Source organism: Mixophyes fleayi, chromosome 8 (assembly GCF_038048845.1).
Source record: "Mixophyes fleayi isolate aMixFle1 chromosome 8, aMixFle1.hap1, whole genome shotgun sequence".
In the NCBI taxonomy this organism is placed as follows: Eukaryota; Metazoa; Chordata; class Amphibia; order Anura; family Limnodynastidae; genus Mixophyes; species Mixophyes fleayi.
The window spans coordinates 115,296,592-115,320,941 of NC_134409.1; the positions used below are offsets into that span (position 1 = coordinate 115,296,592).

At 38.9% G+C, this 24,350-nt stretch overlaps 1 protein-coding gene across 2 annotated transcripts in view; it reads left to right on the plus strand.

The window, feature by feature from the left end:
• Positions 1-24,350, plus strand: part of CACNA2D3 (calcium voltage-gated channel auxiliary subunit alpha2delta 3) — a 790,245-nt gene that overhangs the window by 552,765 nt on the left and 213,130 nt on the right. For both annotated transcript variants that reach the window (XM_075183245.1, XM_075183246.1), the window contains 3 exons: positions 10,174-10,245; positions 15,895-15,975; positions 18,392-18,466. In XM_075183245.1, the coding sequence (XP_075039346.1) occupies positions 10,174-10,245; positions 15,895-15,975; positions 18,392-18,466 (228 nt within the window). The remainder of the gene's footprint in view (positions 1-10,173; positions 10,246-15,894; positions 15,976-18,391; positions 18,467-24,350) is intronic.

Sequence of the window (24,350 nt, forward strand, 5' to 3'; positions counted from 1 at the left end):
ACTTTTTGCTGACTGAATGTGTATGTTAAATACAGCTCAAGAACCGGATCAGTTCCATTACGTTATAGATTTTCAGGACACATAGGGGGAAGGGAAGATGGAAATGACCGGGTTTGGGCAGATCAGGTCAGGGCTTGGGCAAATTGGAGTGAGTCCTTATTTGTCCTGATGTTCATTTCGGGAATATTGGACTGCCATTGGTGCAGTAGGTGCGGTGCACTGGGGCCCTTGGAGATAACGGGGCCCGTGGCACTGGGAACTAGCGAGCTGTGGGCCCAGGTTCCCTCCTCCCTGCTCACTAGTTCCATCTCTGATTGGCAGGTAGGATAGAACAGGATCAATCAAGTAGCAACAAAAGCTATATATGGCTAGCTCCATTCAGCAACCCTGCACCACCTCAGTGTACCCCAGACACTGAGGCAACACTGTGTGGACGCAGCCTATAAATGATACGTTTAATGGCTATTTACTTAGATGTTGCAAGCTTTTAGTACACAAGGCAACTTCCTTAGGAATGTTTTACAAATGTTAGCTGAAACTATGGAATATTCATCTCTTTCTGCATCTGGGTATGAACTTTGCACACGTGGCCTTAAGTGTTCTATGTGGAACCCCTGCTCCATCCCCAATCACACCACATAACAGAATGAATTGCTGCTGGCGCTGGACCAACGCATTTCACATCAATTCTGTGATTTGTGTGAAATTCTGCCACAACTTCACCCATCTCTGGCTGTTCTAGCGATACAGAGTTGTATGTATTAATGTGAAATACAGTTTTCACAGGTAAGACACAGGTATCTTCATATAAATAGAAGGGGCGCTTGTGTCACAAAAGCTTGCAAGATCAATTCAATTCATTTGCCTTTAAATGGTATCATTTGTATAAATATTTGTTTTTTTTACTACTTAATTAATCCACAGGCTAACAAAACATCATACTCTCTCTTTTAGCCCATTTTACCCAAGTATTAGTATTGTTATCTTTCATTTGTATCATTCCAGCATATTACATAATGCTTTTTAGAGAATGTTTTATCATTCAGTCTAAATTCTTTACCACACAGACTAGCAGTGTTGACTAACCTGTGACACTCCAGGTGTTATGAAACTACAAGTCCCAGCATGTTCTGCCAGCTATCAGCTAGTTATCTACTGGCAAAGCATGCTGGGGTTTGTGGTTTCACAACATCTGGAGTGTCACAGGTTAGCCATCACTGCACTAGCGTCAATTTTAAAGCAAGTGCTAGATAGTTGACGCCAATTAGTTTGCCAGTATGTTGGTGCCTGGCACTATGAGGCACTGATGTTAATCACTGAGCTTCTGCGCAAGCCATAAATATCCCACAAATAAGGGGTAGTATACCATGAGGCCTTTACAGAACCATTTGTACTTTCCTAAATGGAATTAAGCACTATTTAGCTAAACAGGAAGACTCCTTCATAGGGACCAGTTTTTTTCTCCTTTTAACATTCTTTGTGGGAGGTTCAATTCAGCAACATTTCTCTGTTGGGGCTGAAATCTCCACTCATTTTTCCTCACACCCCATAGAGGTGCCAGAAAAGTGAGTGGAGATTTCTGAACTAGGCAGTGATGTCCAGCAGGAACATCACTGCCAGTTGAATCTCCCCCTTTATCTCCACAAGGTGCAGTGGCAAAATAAGGTCCAAATCCACCACACATCTCTTTTTCTTTGTGTCCAACTGCTGAAATACTCAATACTGTTCCCTGTCCACTCTGTCACTTAGTAATATATACAGGAAATAATACAACAAAATAACCCCCTGCGCTTGATAGGCTGGTACAATCACTACACTAATAGGCAAGCGGTCTGATACCCCCCAAAAATGAAACTCACAAATTAATATATATGCAATAGTGTGTGTTGCACCAAATCAGGTAAATAGACTGCGGTAATTTATAATATTTATTCATAAAAATTCAAAACATATAACAACATATGAGCATAACACAGACCACTAAAACACAGATATTCCTAATGAGATCTGAGCAAACCTTAAACAGATCCTTCATAATATTTATGAATAAATATTATAAATTACTGAAGCCTATTTGCCTGATTTGGTGCAGCACACACTATTGCATATATATTTATTTGTGAATATATGCAGGAAGCCTTTTATTCTAAATATTTGCAATAAACAGTCACAGAAACCCCCCTATGTAATACCGCTTTCATACTGCTGCCCAGGCAATATCCCGGGAATATGCACCCGGGATATTGCCGGGGGACAGAGGGGGGCAGAGGCTCCCCCAGAGTCAAAATCCCGGGTAGACCACATTCATACTGAACATGGTTCTGCCCGGGGTCTCCATGGCAACATCACAAGAGGAGCTCTGATTGGCTCCTCTTGTGATGACCCGGGAATTAGATCTGGGACCATTCATACTGCACCTCGACCCGGGTCGTCTGGGCTTGCCCTGACAAAAACCCGGGTTTTTGGTGCAATATGAATGGGGTATTAATGGGATTATGCAGCAAGAACTTAATGTCAATATCACTCTTGTCAAGGTTATGCTTGCAGCACTGAGTGTGAATAAAGAAAGTCTGGAGCACTTTATTGCCCTTGGCCCGGGCACCCACACAAAAAGCCCTTTTGTATTCTAACACTGATAAGATGACAAGTCTGCTAGCAGCAGGTGACTGTCTGATATCTTACTTAGGGCATGTTTGGGGCAAAGTGGCATTAGAGGTCTCCATCCTGATTTGGGAATTAGAGAAGACAGAAGTATTAAAATCCCCTGTGACAGACTTGTGAGACTGGTTTGCAACAAATGATAACTGTGGTTCTGATTATTGATTGAGGCTGCATCTACATTAGGTAAGACCACTGTGTCGTTTTTGTACGTGATTTATGACAGGTAAAACTAGTGCATATTTCCCTTGTGCGTAGAAGCATCCTAGACCAGTCATTCAGTGTATAGCACTCTTAAATATTACAAAAATTAATTCTCTCAGGTTTGAGCAACCATTTTCCAGCTGCTGTGGAGCATTCTGGGAGTTATAGTTCCGCCATAGCCAATCTTGCTTAAGGTATTACATATATTTTTGTGGTGAATACTGTTTCTCAAAATTAACTATGAAAAGGGATCTTGTCTCCAATACATGTGAAACTAAATATCTGTCTGGCGTTATTTGTTTCCGAAAATGTGCTGACAGCTTTCTCTTTCCCTTCTCTGTCATCCTTTATCTTGTGTAAGTAGAGTTTTGTCCTCCTTTACCTTGTCACTCTCATTTTTCTGCAATTTCTGAACACCACATATCATGCTTTGCCTCATTTACCTGTTACTCTTTGAAGTTCGGAGTCTTCTGCCACCGGGGATTGAAAACTGATTCTTTTCCCATCCCATATTCAGGTTTAAGGATTTCAGTATCCTCATGCAGAGCATACTGTAATATTGTTATAGGATATTTAATTAAAAAATGTAGCAATAGGAGTTAAAAATATAGTTTCAATCAAGTGTTAGTCTGTATTTCAGTGTATTCATATTATACACTTAGGGGCTCGTGTAGCGTTGGAAGCAATTGTCTAAAACACAGACGGAAATTGCATCCAAAAAAAAAGACACATTTTATATCGGTATGTTCAGCTGGACGCATCTAAGCTGATGGTCATCACTATCAGTTGTTAACTTACACCAGACTCTCATACTACTTAAATTGCATTTGCTCTAACACACCCTTACACACCCCCTCCTTCTCCCGCCTCCTCTCCAATTGTAAGGGGCTGCAAGTGCCGTAAATGCAAGATGAGATTCTATATATGGCCACAAACGTTACTTGTGCTTTGTGAGCATGTGCAGAATTAAAAACGTATATAATACACTGAAAACCCAGTTTGCCTCCAACTCTACATGAGCCCCTGATTGTAAACCTTGTAATGCACAGACATCATCCACCTGGTTATATGCAGTCACGTTTTAATAATGCAAAAACCTTTGCATAATTGACCTAATTCCATTAACAGCATCAACATATTTTTCATCTTACATTTGTCCTAACATGTATTCTTCCATAACTTGTTTTACTTTCATTGTTATGTGTGACTTTGGGATAGATTTGCTAAAATTTCCAAAAAGGAAAATGAGGAGGTGTTGCCCATAGCAACCAATCATATTCTAGCTGTCATTTTCTAGAATGTACTAGGTGAATATATAGTTATCATCAGGTTGCTATAGGCAACAATTCCACTTTTCCTCTGTAGAACTTGCACTAAATCTACCCCCTTTGTCTTTATCATGTCACATGTCTGTGGAAAATCTAAGACAATGTTGGTACCCTGCCAATGGATGAGATTCATTTATTTTACATTATTGGGTTTATTGTTATTTTGGTTGTTGTTAATAGTAAATGAATAATGTCAGATGGTTGAATATACTTGGTATATTTGATCCATTGCAAGAGGATAGACAAACTTTTCACATAAAGCTATTCATTCATGTTTTAGGTTATATATGTTTTATATCTTAATGTCAAGACGAATACAATGTACAGACAGGTTTGCTCATCTCTCAATGGGGCCTATGTTTATTGATTAAATGAATACAAAATTATTACCTTTATTATTTACATGTCAAGCAATAAGTCAATCAAAAGCTACTACTATTATGTATTCTTTATTATAAAATGTGATTGTTTATTTTTTGCTTTTTTTATAATACAAGTGATGGGTTCTTAATTAACTAATACGGATACACAATAGTAAGTTTATCATTGGGAATATACATATATTGTTACTCAATACTAACTCAATACTAACTTGCTAGAACTGCTATTCACATTTCCCTAAAAATGCATAGATTTACTAATGGAAAAAATTATTAAGTGTTTTACTATGATAACCCTATGTTTTTCCTGCATTATATTCATTATAAGAGCTCAAAATAGAAGCAGCTTAAAGGCCATTAATCTTTAAATGCAAGTTGATCTATTAGGAAAAGACGTTTAGTGACATTCAAAAATACACTTATATGTAAAAAGCTCCCATTACCTGACATAATCCACGATCTATCACGCTATGAGTACATTTACTACCTAGATAATGAAGGACTCAGTGCCACTTCCCCTCTCAGATAGCACAAAGGTGGGAGTCTCTCCTCTAGGACCACACGGTTACCTCCAGATTGGTGCAGCGTTCTCCCCTGACTGATGAACTGGAAAGAGAGTATCGGGAAATCAAGAATGGTTGTCGCAGTTACCACCTGATTGGATGTCAGTGGCAGCTGCCCAATCAGACGCTGCCTATTATGAAGCTCCTCTTGCAAGAACATTTTCACTTGCTTTTGCTGTCTTTGATAATCTTTTTCCTTAGGCCTCATATCTACTGGCGACAAAATTGTGTGTCGAACTACCGTTTTTTATTATAATACAACACGTGAAAGAAGGTCTGAAAATGGAAATGATTTATTCTAATGACACCAAACCCACTTATGTGTATTAAAGAGAACTCACTCACATCAGTCCCTGCCCCATTGGCGCTTACAGTCTAAATTCCCTAACACACACACACAGACCGGAGGAAACCCACATCAAACACCAGGAGAACATACAAACTCCACGCAGATGAGGCCATGCCCAGGAATTGAACTCATGACCCCAGTGCTATGAGGCAGAAGTGCTAACCACTAAGCCACCGTGCTGCCCTACTGTACTATTGCATATGGGTGATGTTATTCTTTAAATGTACGCTATTATGTCAGCTTTTTAAAATATGAGGGGCTCCTTGCAGTTTCCCTCAATAAACTTTTATATAGGAAGTCTGTTGTACATAGAAAAATATTATTTCCCTACATTGACACCTTCATCCCACCTATATCCAGGTCAGACCTATAATCTTTTTTCTTATATATTTGTGATGGTTACTAAACATCCCTTGCATTTTAGGTTTTTATACTTCCAGAATAATCGAGTGAAACTTGTTTAGCATAATGCAATAATTATCTTTTATTTCTGTCCTTAGAAATGTCCTACAATCAATATACTAACCTGAGACAATGGGTGCACCCAGTACATTATATCACAAAGCTAAAAACTAATATATAAATATAAATAATATACAAGCTGCAGTTAGCTCTGCAGTGGTTGGTAAATACGAATCTGTTTTTTTTTAATGCAGCCATCTCAAAAAGACTTGGTCAATGTCTAAATCCTGCCCATGCTGATCTATACTGCAGCCATCACATGTAGCCTGATTTACTAAGTTATGTAAAGTTACTGCACCTTCTCAGGTGTGTGTATAAGCACAACTAGCTTGCAAAAGTAATGTAGAAGTGCATTTGCCCTTCTTCACCGTCATCATCATCATCTTTTATTTGTAAGGGGCAACTAAACTCCACAGAGCTGGACAGTCAATAGAAAGATTCATTGTACTCTGCAGACTATGGGGAGCCAGTGTAGGGATTTGTAGAGTGGTACAGGGGTTGTAGATTGGTAAGAGAGGTTGATCAGTCTCAGCATGGCATTGAGGTGGGATTGTAGCAGAGATAAATGGGTCAGAGGAATGCCAGATAGCAGGGGAGGAGAGGTACAGCAGATACTAGTGCTGCAGGTAACATAACTGAAAAAGAGGATATACAGACAATGCTGATACTGAGGATGGTAACAGGACTGGAGAAACAGGACTGGCGTGGCACTGGTATAATGAGGCTGAACAGGCACGGAACTGAAGAAGCTTTCTCATAGATGTGATAGATGGTGCAAGTGGATCAGAAGCAGAAAGGTTACCAACTAAACAGAAGGAGTCAGGCCCAGAAAAAGAATGAGATGAAGCCATTGGGTCAAAGAGAGAGCGGAGTCCAAAAACAAGCCAAAGTCAGGGTTCAAGAAATACACATGGTCAGGATCAAGCTAAAGGTTTCCAGAAAATCAGTCTGGAAATTTAGCAACGGGCTCATAAATTGCAGCACAAGCAATAACAGTGGTGTGTGAAAGGATCGGCAAAGTATAAATAAAGTTAAAGAACATATAATTAAAGATAAAGAACATACATAAAGGTGAAGAATATAAAGGCAAAGAACATAGAAATAACATATAAGTGTAAAAATTAAACTGCAATGGTCCGAAAGTGTTTCACCGCTGGTGTGTGGCTTCCTCAGTAAGTTCTCTGTAAGAGTTAGAACAAAACTGACAGCAGAAGAAAAACACACTGAGCATGCTCCAGGAACTGAACAAAGAAGTCTTATCTATTTTCTTTGCAAGTGCACGATAGTGGCAGTGAGGGGGACAATGTGAGGAGGGAAGATAATAAGCTACGTTCAATAATAAGCTATGTTTGGCCAAGGCTGGTGCAGGACATTCAGAGAGAAGATGTATAAAGAGAAAAAATCAGAGGGCCGAGAACCGAACCTTGTGGGACCCCAGCGGGTTGCTGAAGTGGATCATGTGCCAAAAGTAAAGATACTGAAAGAGCATTTAAAAGGATAGGTGAACCAAGAGAGAGCATTGCCACAAAGGCCAATGTAGTGAAAGGTGTGCAGTAGAAGAGGGTGGCTGACTCTATCAGCCACCGTATGGTAGAGAGGCAAAGAAGGATGAGTAGGGAGAAGTGGCCCTTCCATTTAGTCATGAGCAGGGCTGAGGCTGCTATTAGATAACCTAGGGGGATGCCTAGGAAGCCAGGCTGTAGAGGACACCTAAAACACTAAATTAGTGACATAATGTCACACAATCAGTATCTTGATTGTCACACAGAGCCAACCGCTGACATGGAGGGGCAGCAGTTGGCAGCTTCTTACCTGTGAAACTGTTGGCTTCTGCTCCTCCATGTTTTTAATGGACTGGGAGTGTGACACTGAGTTGTGATGGCCCATCCCAACACCACATTCCCAAGAATAGGCGATGTTTCTTTTAACACTAGGTAAGGAGCGTAGAAAGTAGTGTGGCACCGGGAAGGAGGGGGAGATCGACTGGAGCGGTGCCTGGTGGGTAGTCACCTGAGACAACCAGATCTCATGCACCAACCCTGGCCAGGAGTAGATCATTGGACACTTTAGTGAGGGCAGTCTTAGTGGATTTCAGAGGGTCAAAGAGGGAGTGGAGAGAACGTGGGTTAGACAGTTTTAAAGAAGATGTTCAAGTTTGGTTACAAAGGGCAGGAGAGAAATGGGGCAGTATCTGGAGAGAGGTAGGATCTGTATGTGGTTAGGTGAGATGAGCGCATATGTGCAGGTGGAAGGGAGAGGTTCAAGTGAAGAGAGGAGTGAGAAGACCTCATCCTCAGTAACGGGAGAGAAAGAACTGAGGATCAATAGAGAAGAAGAGAAGAAGGTAGTTGTGTAGATTTCTTGGCAGATGGTGTTGATTTTGCCTTTGGAGTTGGTGGCGAAATCATGAGCAGTGAGGGCAGAAGGGGCAGTTGTGGGGGGTGGGCAGAGAAGCCAGTTGAAGGCTACAAAGATCCACACAGAACTGGATAGAAACAACACATAGACAGATGCACAAAACTCACTTAGCCAATGATTATATGCATGAATATGCCCCATACAATGCATATAACGCAAACTAAACACATTAAGGGTCAACAGCGTGACCTCAACCTCTCAAGTGTAAGAAAAGCAATCACATATTAAAAGCGATTGACAAGCAGTTTTACTGGTGCTTTAGCTTGTTATCAAATGTCATTAAGGGAGGGGGCTTTTGATTCTTTATTTTATCCTTTTCTGCAGACGAGGCAGCTCAAAAAGGATTTAGATTCTCTACTGTAGTAATCAGTGAAGTTTTTGTCATTTAGTTTCCTTATGAGGGAGAAAACAGGATGGTACGTAGACAAGTCTTGTACTATTTAGTTGATCTGTTCCATCTTGCATACTCCCTGCATTGCCCTAAACGTCCATGTGCTCCTCGCAGTAATCAGAGATCTCTTGTCTAGCTTTGTCTGACATTCAACGCTGTTTGATCGGACTGCATCTAAGATGAATGAGGCGGCACAAGGGTGACTGCCCGCGTAAGTGAACTCTAAACCATGGTCTGTTGCAACCCAAGAGACGTGGGGTAGTGCAGACCCGCATTACTTTAAACTCCATCCATACTTCATTTTTATCAGTGCATCTGCACTGAAATGAAATGTGTCAGACATAATATATAATCTAAAATTTCCAAAGTGGTGTTTTTAATAAAACAACAATTCAGATTACAACCATAAATAATACGTGACCCTGACTTCAAAGCACATTACTGAGAAGATAGTATTTATTGGTCCACGGATTCAGTCATTGCATCCTTGCGTAACAACAACCCCCCTCTTTCCATTGGAATTGTTACTTGCACATATTTGCTGTGAGCATGGACACAGTTCAAAGAATGTATCCATTTTTCAGATGACCACATACCCACATATGTAAGCCACATACAAAACATTTTTAAAATAATAAAAAAATAAAAAAAAAAAAAAATAATAATAAAAAATACATATAAATCATAGCACACGTATATAGTAAAATGAAATATTGAGTAATAGCCATCTGGCACATTAAACAATAAACTCCACATTGCATCAAATGTGCGAACCAGTCTTAAGGTAGTATTCCTCATATACTTTCTCGTACAGCTCATTTGGATGGCCAAACTTATGTTATCAAATCCTATTTAATCTCTACATCTTCCAATATGGCTCATGTTCCCAGTACACAATGGTCTGCTCATGTTTTTCCTATTTATTTTTTACTTGAGCTAGCTTGGACTAATGAAATAATTGATGCTATCGTCTACATAAGGCAGAGGTAGGTGACTATTTTTTCAGTATACTGACAGGATGTACTCTCATAAATGTTTGGTTTGCTAACAAAATGGCTGCCTCCAGGGACTGCTGCAGTGAGGTCACTGGCTCCAAGTTAACTGATAGGCCGCATTCTCATGAGTGTTGGTTTAGCCCAAAAAATGTCTCCTCCTTTGTGCATTTACAAACGTTCTCTACAAAAGGTATTTTTTTTCCTTCAGTTAATTTACTTAATTGAAGAATAAGAGAGAAAAACAGGAGCAGACTGTGGTGTCCCTGGAAAAAAGGATTGTGTGGGAAGATAGGAAATCTTCATTCTGAGTCAGGAACTATTGCTGAGCCAATTGCACCTTCGCAGAAAAGCAAATAATTGCCAGTAATGATATCTAAATCCATTGTTTAGTGCTGCTTGTGACTGACCCTTTGTCTCCCATCCAGCTTGCCAATGATCAGGGATTGGTCCTGATGACAACTGTTGCCATGCCAGTGTTCAGTAAACAGAATGAAACCGTAAGTATGGTGGAATCTGGTCAGTATGTTGATGAACTTATACAGAGTTTCACAAAAATAATGTACGCAGTGAAATAATGTAATAATACATATTTATGTTCAGTCAGACACATCTCAGACTTATGTAGGACATACAAGTATGTGCAGTTACTCCACACAAAAGCATAGAGATGTCTATTGACAGTGGTAGCAATTTATCCTAAAGTCTCATTATCTAATACACAATACAATAATGTAATGAAGTGTCACACACAGAAGAGAGAATCTTGCTCCCTGCAGTAGTCCAAATGCAAATGTCGATTAAGTTATGCAAATAGGTGTCGCGGCTTTTTATAATATAGCCGCGACACTAATGATTTAAGTACTATCAGAAGCTACTAGATAGTACTGCTGATACTCATCATCAACATACCTCGAGCACCCTCAAAAGGTACGCCTGTTAAACATACTTGCCAACCTTTGGTAAGTTAATTCCGGGAGATCCCAGACAGGGGGGCGGGACGTGGCAATTCGCTTCATTTTAGCTCCGCCCCAGGACAAAATGGCATTTTTGTTGCGGGGGGCGGGGTCAAAATGACGCAATTCACCGCAAATCACCTCATTTTGAGGAGCAAGATGCCATATGCGGGATATCTGCCTGCTCTCCCGGGAGCCCAAGAGACCTACCCGAATTTCGGGAGTCTCCCGGACATTCCGGGAGAGTTGGCAAGTATGCTGTTAAAAGATGTGTCTGCGAATGCTTCCTTGTATAATTGTGTCACAGTTACGTAAAAATGCCCTTACTGCCAATGCTATGCAAGTCAACAACACGCAAAACTGTACATAACGATGTATGCGCGAGCCTTTTTGGTGTACGTTCGCAGGACAGAAATGCGTTACACCAGAAAAACATATGTGCCTCCAACTCAAAATGGGACAACTCTTTTTGTGCCTTCTAACTATTTCTCATTATACTCATTTGTCCATCGATGTTAAAATGGACAAAAGTTAAATTGACAGCATTAAAGATGTCCCTAGCTGATATAGACAGACATCCCTTTTCTAAGATGGCCGATGTGTGGCTTGCTCCAGTCTCAACGGGATTTGAGGAAATGTAGACACCTCCTTTGCAACCCAAATGTACATGATAGTATTGCACTGCACATCTATTTACCTACATCTAACTGCTAAAAGCCGCAAGTCATATGCACGGTTTCAAATGTATTACAAGCAGAAGAACAAAAACGTCTCAACCAGATGGACATAAGAGCAAATAACTTTTCTTAAATGTATTAATCTGCTCTTTAAGGCATACTTGCCAACTTTTTCTCTTTGGCTTCAGGGAGATCCCAGGGGAGGTGGGTGTGCGGGGGCGGGGCTTGACGAATTGCATCATTTTGGCACCGTCCCCTAAACGATTGTCACAATTTTGGTCAATTACAGCAGGGGGCAGGGCTAAGACGATGCGATATTTGCATCATTAAGCCCCACCCCCACTACTTATCTATTGCGGGGAATAGAACCGAGAGGTTGCCCTGCTCTCCCCGGAGGTCTCCCAGAAATGTGGGAGTCTACCGGACATTCTGAGAGAGTAGGCAACTATGCTTTAAAGAAAAGCAGCTAATGTATCTCTAGAGACTGAAGTGTCTTTTACATTTCTGTCTCCATAACTGAAGTCATGTTGTCTTACCTGTCAGTCTTTGATTAAATATTGGTCTCCATGAAAATGGCCACCTCCATAGGCATCAATACATGGACATAGGACACAATTTCTGAACTGTGTCATTATGCCACAGATGGCGAAGCCAACCACGTCTTGTACTGGCTCAGTATCAGGGAGAATGCCAGACTCTTCAGAGAGTGAGGGAGATCACCCCTATTTCAGGGAGTCTCCCTGACATTCAGGGAGAGTTGGCAAGTATGTTTTAAGGTCTAAAACTGACATAACAAAATAATTAGATTTATGGGGCTTGACTCATTAAGGAAAGTTAGGCAAAAAATGTCCTGGACAAAACCATGTTACAAACAATGCAAATTAGTTTATTATTTTGCACATAAGTTGTTGCAACATGGTTTTGCCAAGGTGCAAAGTTACTCTTTTTTTTTTGCTTTACTTTCCTTAATAAATCAGGCACATGGTGGTTTATCCCTTCTTATTCAAATCACTGATTCAAGTAAACTTAGTTATTAAACCTAGAATTAATAACTGCAGTGATCAACTTTTGTATTGTGTGCTGGCTGCATGCAATTCATTCCTTTCATGCAGACAAATGTTGGATTTCACACAATTTTGTGCTTTATTACTATTTACAACAGTACTCTTGAATCTCTAATACTGGACTCTTTAGATACATAGATCAAGGAAAATTTGGCATCAGATTTTTTAGAGGCTCTCACTCTCCACTCTATCCTCTCTCTTGTTCTCTCTCCCTCCCTCCCTCCCTCTCTCTCTATAATACTATATTTAGCATTTGCAAAATGCTTTAATGTTGATTATCGCTATTTTCCAGGTCAATTATTTTTTCTATTACTTATCTATAAAAAACAGATTGCAAATCCAACTTTGTTGTGTCATTTTCTGGTAATATCTTCTTACCATACAAAACTGCTCTACAGCAAAAGTATAACTGCAAGACATGGTGAAAACAAAGACTTGTGACAATTTACAGCGTTGGCAACAGTTTAAGAGCCTTTACAATCTCTTTGAACTTTTTAGATGAGCATTTCTCTTACATCTGGTACAGGCCACAATAAATTTTGTTATTGTCGCAAATGAAAAAAAATGCAAGCGCTATAAGGTGATATAAGGTGATTTTAAACTGTTACATTTTATTTTTAGTTCAATGAGACAAGTTTGGGTTGCCTCACATAATTGGGGGGTATTTACTTGACCACGAGATTTTTTTTTAAGACCGCATCAAGTCATTTTAACGCTGTTTTTTATAATTTTCGAGCAGGTTAACTTTACCCGCGATTCAATTCCATTTTTAACGCTCCTTTTTTTTCATGAAACGGTCCTCTCGCGCTCCAGTAGAAGGTCTATTGAAGGTATAGGGTGTGCGAGAGGCCGCCATGTTAAAAGCTATTCAATTGTTTTTTAACGCGGCGCGTTAAACAGGCCAATATGCTGTTTTATCTCGCACCTCTTTGGGGTGTGATAAAAATAAAAAACCTAAGAAAACTATTTGAAATCATGTAATTATGAAAAAAAATCAGTAATCAGTAATGTAAAAGTTGATTTTCTTGTGAAAAAGTAATGAAGAAAAAAAATATAAAAAATGAAAATCACTAATTAAATATATTTATGTATGTTTTTGGTACAAATATATTTGACATGGTATAGATGATTCTATAGTAAAAAGCTGTTAAATAAAACAATATGCTAAAGAAAGTACTGTAATGTAGATATTATCAACTAGAATGGTTGTGTAATGCAATCTAATGTATGAAAATGTATGTCAATCCTTTTTTTTGTGTTATACATGACCGCGTTAAACACTCCCCTTCACTCCCCTATAAACTCGCAAACTCAACGATTAACGCACGGGGGCAGGATTCCGTATTTTTCAATGGAATTGCACGAGTTTTCCCGCTGCGTTAACTAAAAACGGTCGCTATAGCAGTTAAAAACCCACGTGTGATTTTTTTCTTTTTAACGCGGCGGGAGAAAAAAACAACTTGCGGTCAATTAAATACTCCTCTTGATTTGCTTTAAGTGCAACCTAATCTAAAATTGGCAAATTCTCAATACCAGGTATTCTTGCTTTAATATACACAAATTTAGACCACTTATGAAGCCACCTATCGTCAAAAACACTCCTCTTTATACACAATGGTGCCCTGACACAGCTAAAGTCATCAGCAATCATGTGCATTATTATAAAATCCATCCCACATACTTTATGAGAAGTATGGACCAATACATTATACCAGCGTAGCGCATTTCTCTTAAACAGTATATAATACAGATCCACTTATTTAACTGCTACTGTACAAGACCATATTCTCTCAGTTAATATTATTATAACCCCAGCACTGTGAGGCCATTGTCTAGTAGACTTATATACAATAATATACAATACAGCAAATTTCTTGGTGGCTATTGTATAGTACAAACCACATTCCCTGGTGACCAATTTACAATATAGACACCTATCAAACAGTTATAGGACAAGGTAATAATGTTCAGTTATCTGTCCCGCACTGAACTCCACTGTCTGGGTTCAGCGGATGAGCGGACACAGAGCTGCTATCAGCCAACATAACAGAGACTGGTAGTAACTCCATGATTCTAGTGGGTGAGCACTTCTGAGGGGGTAAGCAGTAGAAGGAAGGGGCAGTCCTTGTTGGGTTGGGGACAGGTACATTGTGCCCCCAGGCAGCTGTCTCACACCCTAATTAATGCCAGTTGCATTGTATGCCAGACAGTCTAGTAAAGGCCTGGCCAACATGTGGCTCTCCAGGTGTTGTGAAACTACTAGTCCCAGCATGCCCTGCCAGCTATAAACTAGCTTTCTACTGGCAAAGCTTGCTGGGGCTTGTAGTTTCACAACACCTGGAGAGCCACAGGTTGACCAGGCCTGATCTAGTAGTTTAACTCATTGAATGCTAAGGATTAGTGGGACTCATCTTCTAACGTGCTCAGTTGTCCCACTAATTCTCTGCATTATTAGGGGTTAAGAAAACCCACAGATCAATTCCCACCATGCTTTGAGGAACATAACAAAGAGTTCCAGGTGTTGACTTGAACTCTTTGTCATGTTCCTCAAACCATTCCTGAACAATTTCTGCAGTGTGGCAGGGAGCATTATCCTGCTGAAAGAGGCCACTGCTGTCAGGGAATACTCAGGGCTGGTGCTAGGGTCCTTGGCGCCCTAGGCACACTTACAAAATCGGCTCTTGTGTGGGATTGGACCAGAGGGGCTAGTCTTCATTCCCCGTGTGCATCAATGAGTCTTGGGTGTCCATGACCCTCTCGCTGGTTTAACGGTTGTCCTCCGATAGATATTTATATTAATTTTGGTCATTATAAATTTATACAACCCTATTTTAACGTTTATTTAACCCTATTTGCTTTGCAGTTTTGTTATGTAGTAATCACTGCTTTAGAAATATCCATCTTTATAAGGTAATGTTCCCCAAACTTTATTTTGCAAGTATGACCATTTAAAATGCCATATAATAAATGTATCTTTCTATTCCTGTCCAGACAACCTATTTCTTGTGTGCATTCCCCGAAGTACAATGCTGTGCTCAGCTATCCCACATAAAACACTTGGCAGTGATAAATACAATAGAAATCCACGTAATAATTGCAAGCATAAATGTGTCAGTTCTCTGCTGACGAGTTGTAGAAACACATATTTGTTGATTACTGTTGATAAATCTCTCATGTTGGACCGTTTTTCATCCAATGTAAAAAAAAAAATGTAATTTTTTTTTTTTTTTAAAAAAATAAAAAAAATAAATGACAGCTGTTTTTCCTCATTCTACTTTCATTCATATCCATCAGTGTCTGTGAGACGTCGGCACAACAAAGCTCTAAGTCATCTGTGTACTGTAATAGATTTATGACAACGTGAAAATAATTAGTGCACGTCTGTAAGGTTTTACCAATGAATGTTTACCTTACATAGATGCCTGTTTTGCTTCATTTCTTGTTTTGTGCAGAGATCAAAGGGGGTTCTCCTAGGTGTGGTTGGCACAGATGTTCCAGTTAAAGAACTTTTAAAGGCCATTCCGAAATATAAGGTAAAGCTTCAGACGTCAATAGTCACCTATTTATGTGATATTAATGTAATTTAGACACGCCCATCGTTAGGAGGCTTAGGTTGGCCAATATAAATTCATCCTGGCAATCACCGGCATACTCCTCGCAGGTGAGCACTGCTACATAAGAAACGTTTTAATATATTTCTGGCACGCCAATAAAGTTCTAGAAAATAAAAATAAAAGAAAAGTTAATGGAAAAAGCACTTTGTAAACTTAAAGTGCGCCTATAACAAAATGGCTGCCACCTACACACTGTGGTGGCAGCCATTTTGTGTGCTGAATGAAAATTCACGAGAATGTAGACTAGCAGTATATTACGAGCCAGTGATGCCATTAGTTCCTAGTGTATTAATTAATACACTGTATTTTCACGAATATTGCTCAGCTTACCGAATATTGACAGGGCCACTAAAAATATCCGTATTGACAGGAAAAACTATTTGTTCTGGTATCTTGACAAAATGGTGACAGTGCTGTTGTGTTTCTGAACATGTTTCTGAAATGTTTTCAAGCAAAAGTGAAAGTGCAAAAAAAAACATGTTTATACATTATATATGTGCTGTTACCCATAGCAACCAATCGGTTATTAACTTTTAACAGACAAGTTAGCCTATTGAAAGGATGCACGTGGTTGCTATGGGATACAGCACACGTCTGTGAGATTTCCTTTTTTAAATAAACGTTCAGATTTATGTTTACATCGAATACGTTTTATTCATGGATTTCTGGATTTTTCCCTCATTTTTTTATTCAAACAACTTATTGTTTTGGTGCTATTTATTTGCTCCTGTTCATCATTTTGTACCTTAAATGCAGACTTCTGTACGTTAACGGCTTCATGATCATCTATTAATAAAATGGCTGGTGGTTTATTTTTCTTTCTAACGTTTACTGGATAAGCAATGTCATCGGATAATAAAAATGATTTTAGAGGTGTCGCTTTAGAATATAAACAAGTAGCAAATGTGCCCCTAGTATTTAAATGTAAGTTCCCCTTTCCTCTCCTGTTCTCTGCTGAACTTTTAAAAAAAAAAAAAAAAGTTCCATTTTGATGCTGGGAAAAACCAGATGGAGATTGAACATATGAATGGAGTACAGGTGTTCCTAAGAGCCTCGCTCATTCCCCCAGTGTTGTAAACTGCATGTGCTTTTTTCCTCATATGTCTTAGTTATAACCTTTTGTAAACAAACTGTAAGGAACGTTTCTTAAACTCTGGAAAATCGAACTACAGCAATGAATTGTGCTGTAATTGTGACCCACAAGAGAGATTTATAACACGGGATATATTGACCATGCAGGAGTAAAAACTCATATAGAACAAATGAGAATAAAACGTGCATTAAAAATATCTTATTCCAGCCTGAGGTCTCTCAGGATTTTAGTATCTGTAGATTTTAGTACAGGCAGCAATTCTGCAAGCAGCACCAACATTCACTAGGAACTAGTGGCATTACGAAGGCTCTAGAAAGCTTGTTCTCGTCTCCCTGTTGTTACTACTTTCTGGTGAATTGATAGGCTGTATTATTTTGAATATCGGTCAGCCCACAAAAAAAACCTAACTCCACTGTAAGTGGGTAACCTAAATAGCAAGTAAACTACGATACGACATTAGAGTACATAAATGATATACATGAAATAACTAAATATGACCACCATGCTCTCTGTCACCCCTCTTTAGTAGGCTAAAGGTAGGTGCTTCTCTAAATGAGCAGACAGAGAGTGATTGATGGTTTTCAGGACTTGCTCTGCATAGATGATAGATTGAGACATAGGGCTAGTGATGTCACAGCAGGTCATATTACTGCATCTCAGCTTTTTGGCCTTCATAAGATGCCATTAGAATAGTGTTATAAAGTTGTGGGAGGAGTTTTATCTGTGTATTTTACCGTTGTGCGTTCATAGCTGACAATTGCAATAGTGGGATATAGTGGACCTTTAAAGCCAGGTTGAATAACAATAACATACTTTATTTTTATTTTTTTATAGATGTTCTGTTTACACAGAAATATTACATTGTACTGAAATGTTATTTTGCAAAAGAGTGTATACAATGGATGTAAACAGTTACTCCAAAATAGATACATAATAATAATAATAATAATAATAATAATAACAGAACATTTATCTAAGACAACATTAATTTTGATACATTACTTTGTACACATCTGTGGACCTCAAAGGTTTGTATAGGGCAAATGCCTGTAGCTCAATGACCCACCTAGCTCCCACTTATCCCTCTACCCTGGTGTTGTTCCATATTGGAAGCCCCACAAAAATATATTCATTCCAAAATGTAACTTCCAATAAGTTATAAAAACATCATGTTGCAGAATTTGGAAGCAAAGTTGTTTTATTTAGCTATGTATTTATATGTGTGTTTCATTCTTGTTACAGCTTGGAATTCATGGATATGCCTTTGCTATTACTAACAATGGGTATATCCTGACTCACCCAGAATTGAGGCCTCTGGTAAGTAGCCGATGTAACTATTATATGCAAGAATTGTTACTATAATCCTAGGAAGAGCAGGACATAATGTAAATCTTCATTACTGTGTGAAACTGGGGGGAAGGGGGGGGGGTCATATAAACAACAGATGGAACTTTTGCATCAAAGATGTGATCACTGATTACCAAATTTTTTTTTTAAAAAAAAACATATTTTTATTGTTTCCAAAGCATTGTGTTATACAACATACAATATACTCTTATGGTCCAACCAAAGTTGGCAAGATACAAAGGTAAAACAGAGTCATATAGCTGTATATGCAACAACGAACCTTATATATTTGGCAATCCCTACTGAGGAGCTTATGTTAAGATGAACACAAATTGCATATAACACGCTTATTTACATCATACTTGCCATCTCTCCCGGAATGTCCGGAAGACTCCCGAAATCGGGTCGGTCTCCCGGACTCCCGGGAGAGCAGGCAATTCTCCCGATTCCCGGCGGGCTCTTCTAATTAAATGGAGGGGACAGGGCTCATGTGTACACGTCATTGTGGCTTCGCCCCCTATTTTTATTGGCCAAAAAATTTATGGCAGCGTTGGGGGTGTGGCTAATGACACAATTCTTCGAGCCCCGCTCCCACACACCCACCTGCCTCCCGGGACACAAGTTGCCAATGTTGGCGACTATGATTTACATCTGAGCATGCACACACACTACTATTTTCTGGTCTAGAGCTCTGTGAGCGTGCGCAGAAGTAGACATTCGGATTATACTCCAGAAACGCAATTTGTGTTCCACTTGACATGACTTTGTGGGTTCGCTAATAATGAAATCATGATAATTGTTGCATAACTAATTATATAGGGCTAAGTAATAAAAATGTAAGAATTTCTTCAACAATGAATTATATTCCACGTAAAGCACAGAAGCGCACTTTCATATTCAGCAAGAGTGGAATTGCACAGGGTGTCCCATCTCTTAAAATCTAACAGTGGGGTCTTGGGCACAGATAGGTAACTCGAACCACTAAGTAGTTGTAGACATTGATGGACCTGGCTTTTATTGTCCCCTGGTAATATATTGATATAGCTTTCACATATTTTGACACATTTCTGAGTATGTTTTTCTTCGTCTAACATGGTTTCCAACCAGCCCACCATGAACACGCCCACATTTAAACTTTTTCTTCACTATTGTGGAAATGATGACATTTTTGTGAGCTATGACAGACTGTAGGAACAGAGAGATCTGCGCAAACATACAATCTACATATACTTCAGAAACGAAAATGGGAGGGAATGGGGAAAATCTGGGGAGGAGTTTACTGTGGAATTACCTCAAGATAATTTTTTTTTACTGGTGTGGTCATTGAGTTTTCCTATTGGAAAGCAAATTGCAGACCTCTCACAGGCTTGGGGGCACACTATCGGATGTGTGAACTGAACCTGCGTTAAATTAGAAGATGGATTCATACATATCCACCCACATTAGGAAACACCAAACATTTGTCCTTTTACTTGTATGGTATTTTATTTTTTTAAATTAAACTAAGGGACTAATGATCAGTAAAATCCATATAACATATTGCCAATATGGGTGTTATGTACATACAGTACATTGTGACTGCTGTGTTAACATAAAATTGTAATGTATTTTAAAAGAGTATTTATACTGTAAGAAGAATGTGGGGAACATGGAGATCGTACATACTATAGATTAAGCCACCCTGTTTTATAACAGTGTGCTAGGAAAAAAATACTTAATTATATTATATATTATCTAATGAAGGCATTTAGTAATGCCAGCTAAAGTGATATTAAATGCATCCTTAAAAATGGTATATTAGAAATTACTGTGTGCATAGCTAAATAGAAAACAGCCTTTGAATAAAGGCAGGTAATTCTCACATTCGGGCAGTAGGTGGCACTGCAGCACTATGTTTTTCTTCTGGTTATATAAAATACATCATTTTCCCCAGATGAAATCCTTGCTGCCTTTTCCCTCTCCCTTTGTATATGCATTTTCTAATTTATTAAAACCAGATTTGAAAACCATCCTGATTTGTGCTCGGTTTAAGGAATTTTATATATGTCTATGACATAAAAATGTAAAAATTTATTTTCTCTTCTGGATTAAACAATGACACTCGGTAGCATAACTGGGAGCTGCTACGTGGTTATGGGCTTGAGGAATGAAGTATAATAAAATAGCTGGTAATTCAGCTCCATACACTGTATCTCTCTATGGGGTGCTGTGATTTCCCCGGGCAAAGGTAGTCAAGAATAGAATTCATCAGTCCAAAGACTTTTAAGGGTTTGTTCATACTTATTATAATTTGCTAAAAGACCAACATGCAATCCCTTCATGCCAGAAAACAGACCAGCATTTTGTGACGAGGGTATGAGCTGATAGGGGGTGCCAGAGGGCATGAGCTATAGGGGGCGCTCGAGGGAGGCAGTAGTAAAATATATATGCTAGTAAAATATATATACTAGTAAAATATATATGCAGAGATCTGGTTGTATTCTCTCTTTTGGGACCCAAACCTTTACCTGAAAATCTGTGCTGGGACTGCCAAATTTCCTGAAGGAGCAGTGGGTAACATTCAAGCGGTGGTCAAAGGAAGGTGTGCGGTGAAAGAGGCTCCTGATTGGATACTAACGACTCCTATCCAATCTGCTTTCACTCCACAATTCCATTCAACAGCCTTGTGATTTTTACTCATTGCCTCCTGTCCTTCACTGTGTTCAGGTCTCGAAATATATGGAAATTCCAGTGCCAATCAGCAGGTAAGGGTCCGTTTTCCTGATAGTCCTCCTTTTATAACAAAATATATTTGAAAAGCGCTACCAGCCAACATATTATATAAATAGTAAATTATTTTCTGTATTAGGATCTACAGAGAGCGCTGTGACCTGGCAGCCTGTACTGTTGGCTGAAAGTCTTTAAAAATCCCATAATTACTAAACTCAATAACTCTCATGATTACAGATAATACTGATATCAATCCGTTGTATAACAAGTGGAAATATTATTACTATTATTATTACAACAACAACACAACTATGCCCTCACTGTAAAAAAACAAGTTGTGTAACGGAATGCTTGTCACCACACCATCATTTAGATGGTGTCTTTATTGATCATTTCACAGACAGTATTGTAGATTTATGCTTTACACGAGGTCACTAGTCTACTGTTTATTAATTTTAAAATCCTCTGCTTTGGCTCAGTACACGGCATTGTAGATTGTCTACCCGCAGCTAGTTGCCATCTCTTCATAGGTTTCAGTCTGTTTTCAGCATCGGAATTAAAATCCGCTCCTATTTAATCTTCCATGGATAGTAATTATTTTGTCTATTGCAGCTGAATTGACATAAGCATTGAATAGTGCTAAAGATACAGAAGTGAATAATGTAGCAATTTTCATATACAAGCATAGACCAATTTAGAAAATTGGATTGCTTAATCTGAGAAAAAAAAGTAGAATTACAGGTATGTACCTGAGTTTTATTTACTGAGAAGTAAAACATGCTTCTTTTGACACGAAACCCACCTCAATCATTAGAAGGTCAAATAGAAGTACTAGGACTCTACCACATTTCCTACATAAAGAAGACTCTAGTTAGAGGTATGCTATTGGTTAGTAAGGGAGAGTAGGTGTAAGTACACAGCGCGTTTCTCCACTTAGTAAACCTATCATCATCATCATCATCACCATTTAGTTATATATCGCCACTGATTCCGTAGCGCTGTACAGAGAACTCATTTACATCAGTCCCTGCCTCATTGGGGCTTACAGTCTAATTTCCCTAACATACACACACAGACAGAGAGAGAGAGAGAAAGAGACTATTGTCAATTTTGATAGGAGCCAGAACCTACTAGTATGGTTTTTGGTGTGTGGGAGGAAACCGGAGCACCCGGAGGAAACCCACACAAACACGGGGAGAACATACAAACTGCTTACAGATAAGACCATGGTCGGGAATTGAACTCATGACCCCAGTGCTGTGAGGCAGAAGTGCTAACCACTGAGCAGCGTAAAGTTATACCTATCTTTCCGTAGCCATGGAACGCTGCTTGTAGGTGTAGTCACAGTTGTCATAGTTCTGCCTTACAGAATCTGGGGTTTGTATAGCAGATCTGGGGTCCATAAATGGTAGATGCAGCCGGGGACCAAAGATGGTGGATGAGGAAGCAGGTGCTATTGTGCAGAATTAGGAGGGAAGTACTAGGTGGTGTAGAAGGTAATACTGTTAGTTGTTGAGGGAGTACTTGACTAGTTAGGGACTTTGGGATGTATGGGGAAGGGAACATTGCTGTGTTTCTGGTAGCGGCGGTGTTGGCAAAAGTATGTGATGGTGGAGAGTAGTAATGGTAGATTGGCAGTGGTAGTAGGTGTACATGAATGGAAGCTGAAGAGTAAAGTGTTATAACAAACAATAGCTGATAAGTATTCATAATAGTGTATAGAAATGATAGGTGGAGTGTTGAAAAAAAGTGGGTAAAGTATGGGGTATGGGGTGAGCAATTTGGTAAGAAAGGGTGTTGATTAGTGGCAGGGGTGATAGGCTGATATAGGTATTAGGATAAAGAAGGATTCAACCAGAATACAGAATTAGAATGTAGGAAATTAATAAATAAAGAAAAAATAAATAGTAATGTCCAGTGATGATTTGATATTAGGTATTATGATATCCATATTTATAGAGTCATATAGTAATAATTAGATGGGGTGAGTAAAGCAGAACGGAACAAATAAAATATAAATTAAATTGAATTAGAAATGGAAATATATATAATGGGTAGAATAAATGTGAGGAGACAATACATAAAAGAAACAAGAATACAGAACAAACAATAGTATTATACAAGTAGTAAACAATGAAGAGAGAAATATAAAGGGATTCAAACTGTTAGTAGTGTAAAATTGGTCAAACGCGTTTCACCACTTGTGTGTGGCCTCCTTAGTGGGTTCTTTTACAAGAATATAAGACTCAACCCAAAGCATAACATCAAGTATTGGGTGGAGTTCACACAGTTTGCTTTAGGGGACTCAATTATTAGGAGGGCAGGAAGGGTAACCTGTCACTAAACTGAGAATGCTGAAAAGTTTGTTGTCTCCCAAGTTCCCTATTTTGCAGATTGGGTTGATAGATTGTTGGGTGGGGCCGGACATGACCTAGTGGTCCTGAAACACCAACTTAATACACTTCAAATTCATCCATTCCTCCTATTATGCTGCCCTCTCTCGTGAAACAGTCCCATTTCAAAACCCTTATCTCCTCCGAGTCCACCAACTCTGCCGCCTCTTTTTCAAACTCCCTACTCTTTTAAATATAAGGAAAGTAGCAAACTATGTAAGAGAAAATGATACCAGCAATTATAGAAATTGAAAAAAGTAATTGCTAAAAATGTAAATGTGTTAGCTTTAACAAAAGTGTCCCAAAGTTTAAATAGGGAGCAAAATAAAATAAACTAATAGGCCAGTGGTGGTTAAACTATTTTAAAAATTTTAAGAGAGGACATCTGGAAATGTATTATTGAAAATATACTATGTGTGGTACATAAGATAAATATGGGGTAGATAATGGGCTGAGCGGTAGGTAGAGTGATATTATAAATTGAGCATATTCAGGTTGTGCTAAGGGTATTAGTGGTGTAACACAGGGATCAGAACTGAGCCCTGTCCTTCTCATTGGGCCTGATTCATTAAGGAAGGTTCAGGATAAAATTGAGTAAGTTTTCTTAATAATAACATAGTGAACTCCGCCCATGACTAGATTTTACTTTCCTTAAAAAAGCTGTAGTCGGCAGTACTGTTTAGTTCTGCATTTAGTTCAACCATTTAGTTCTGCACAAAATATACACTAAAGGTAATTGTAAAGATACCAGG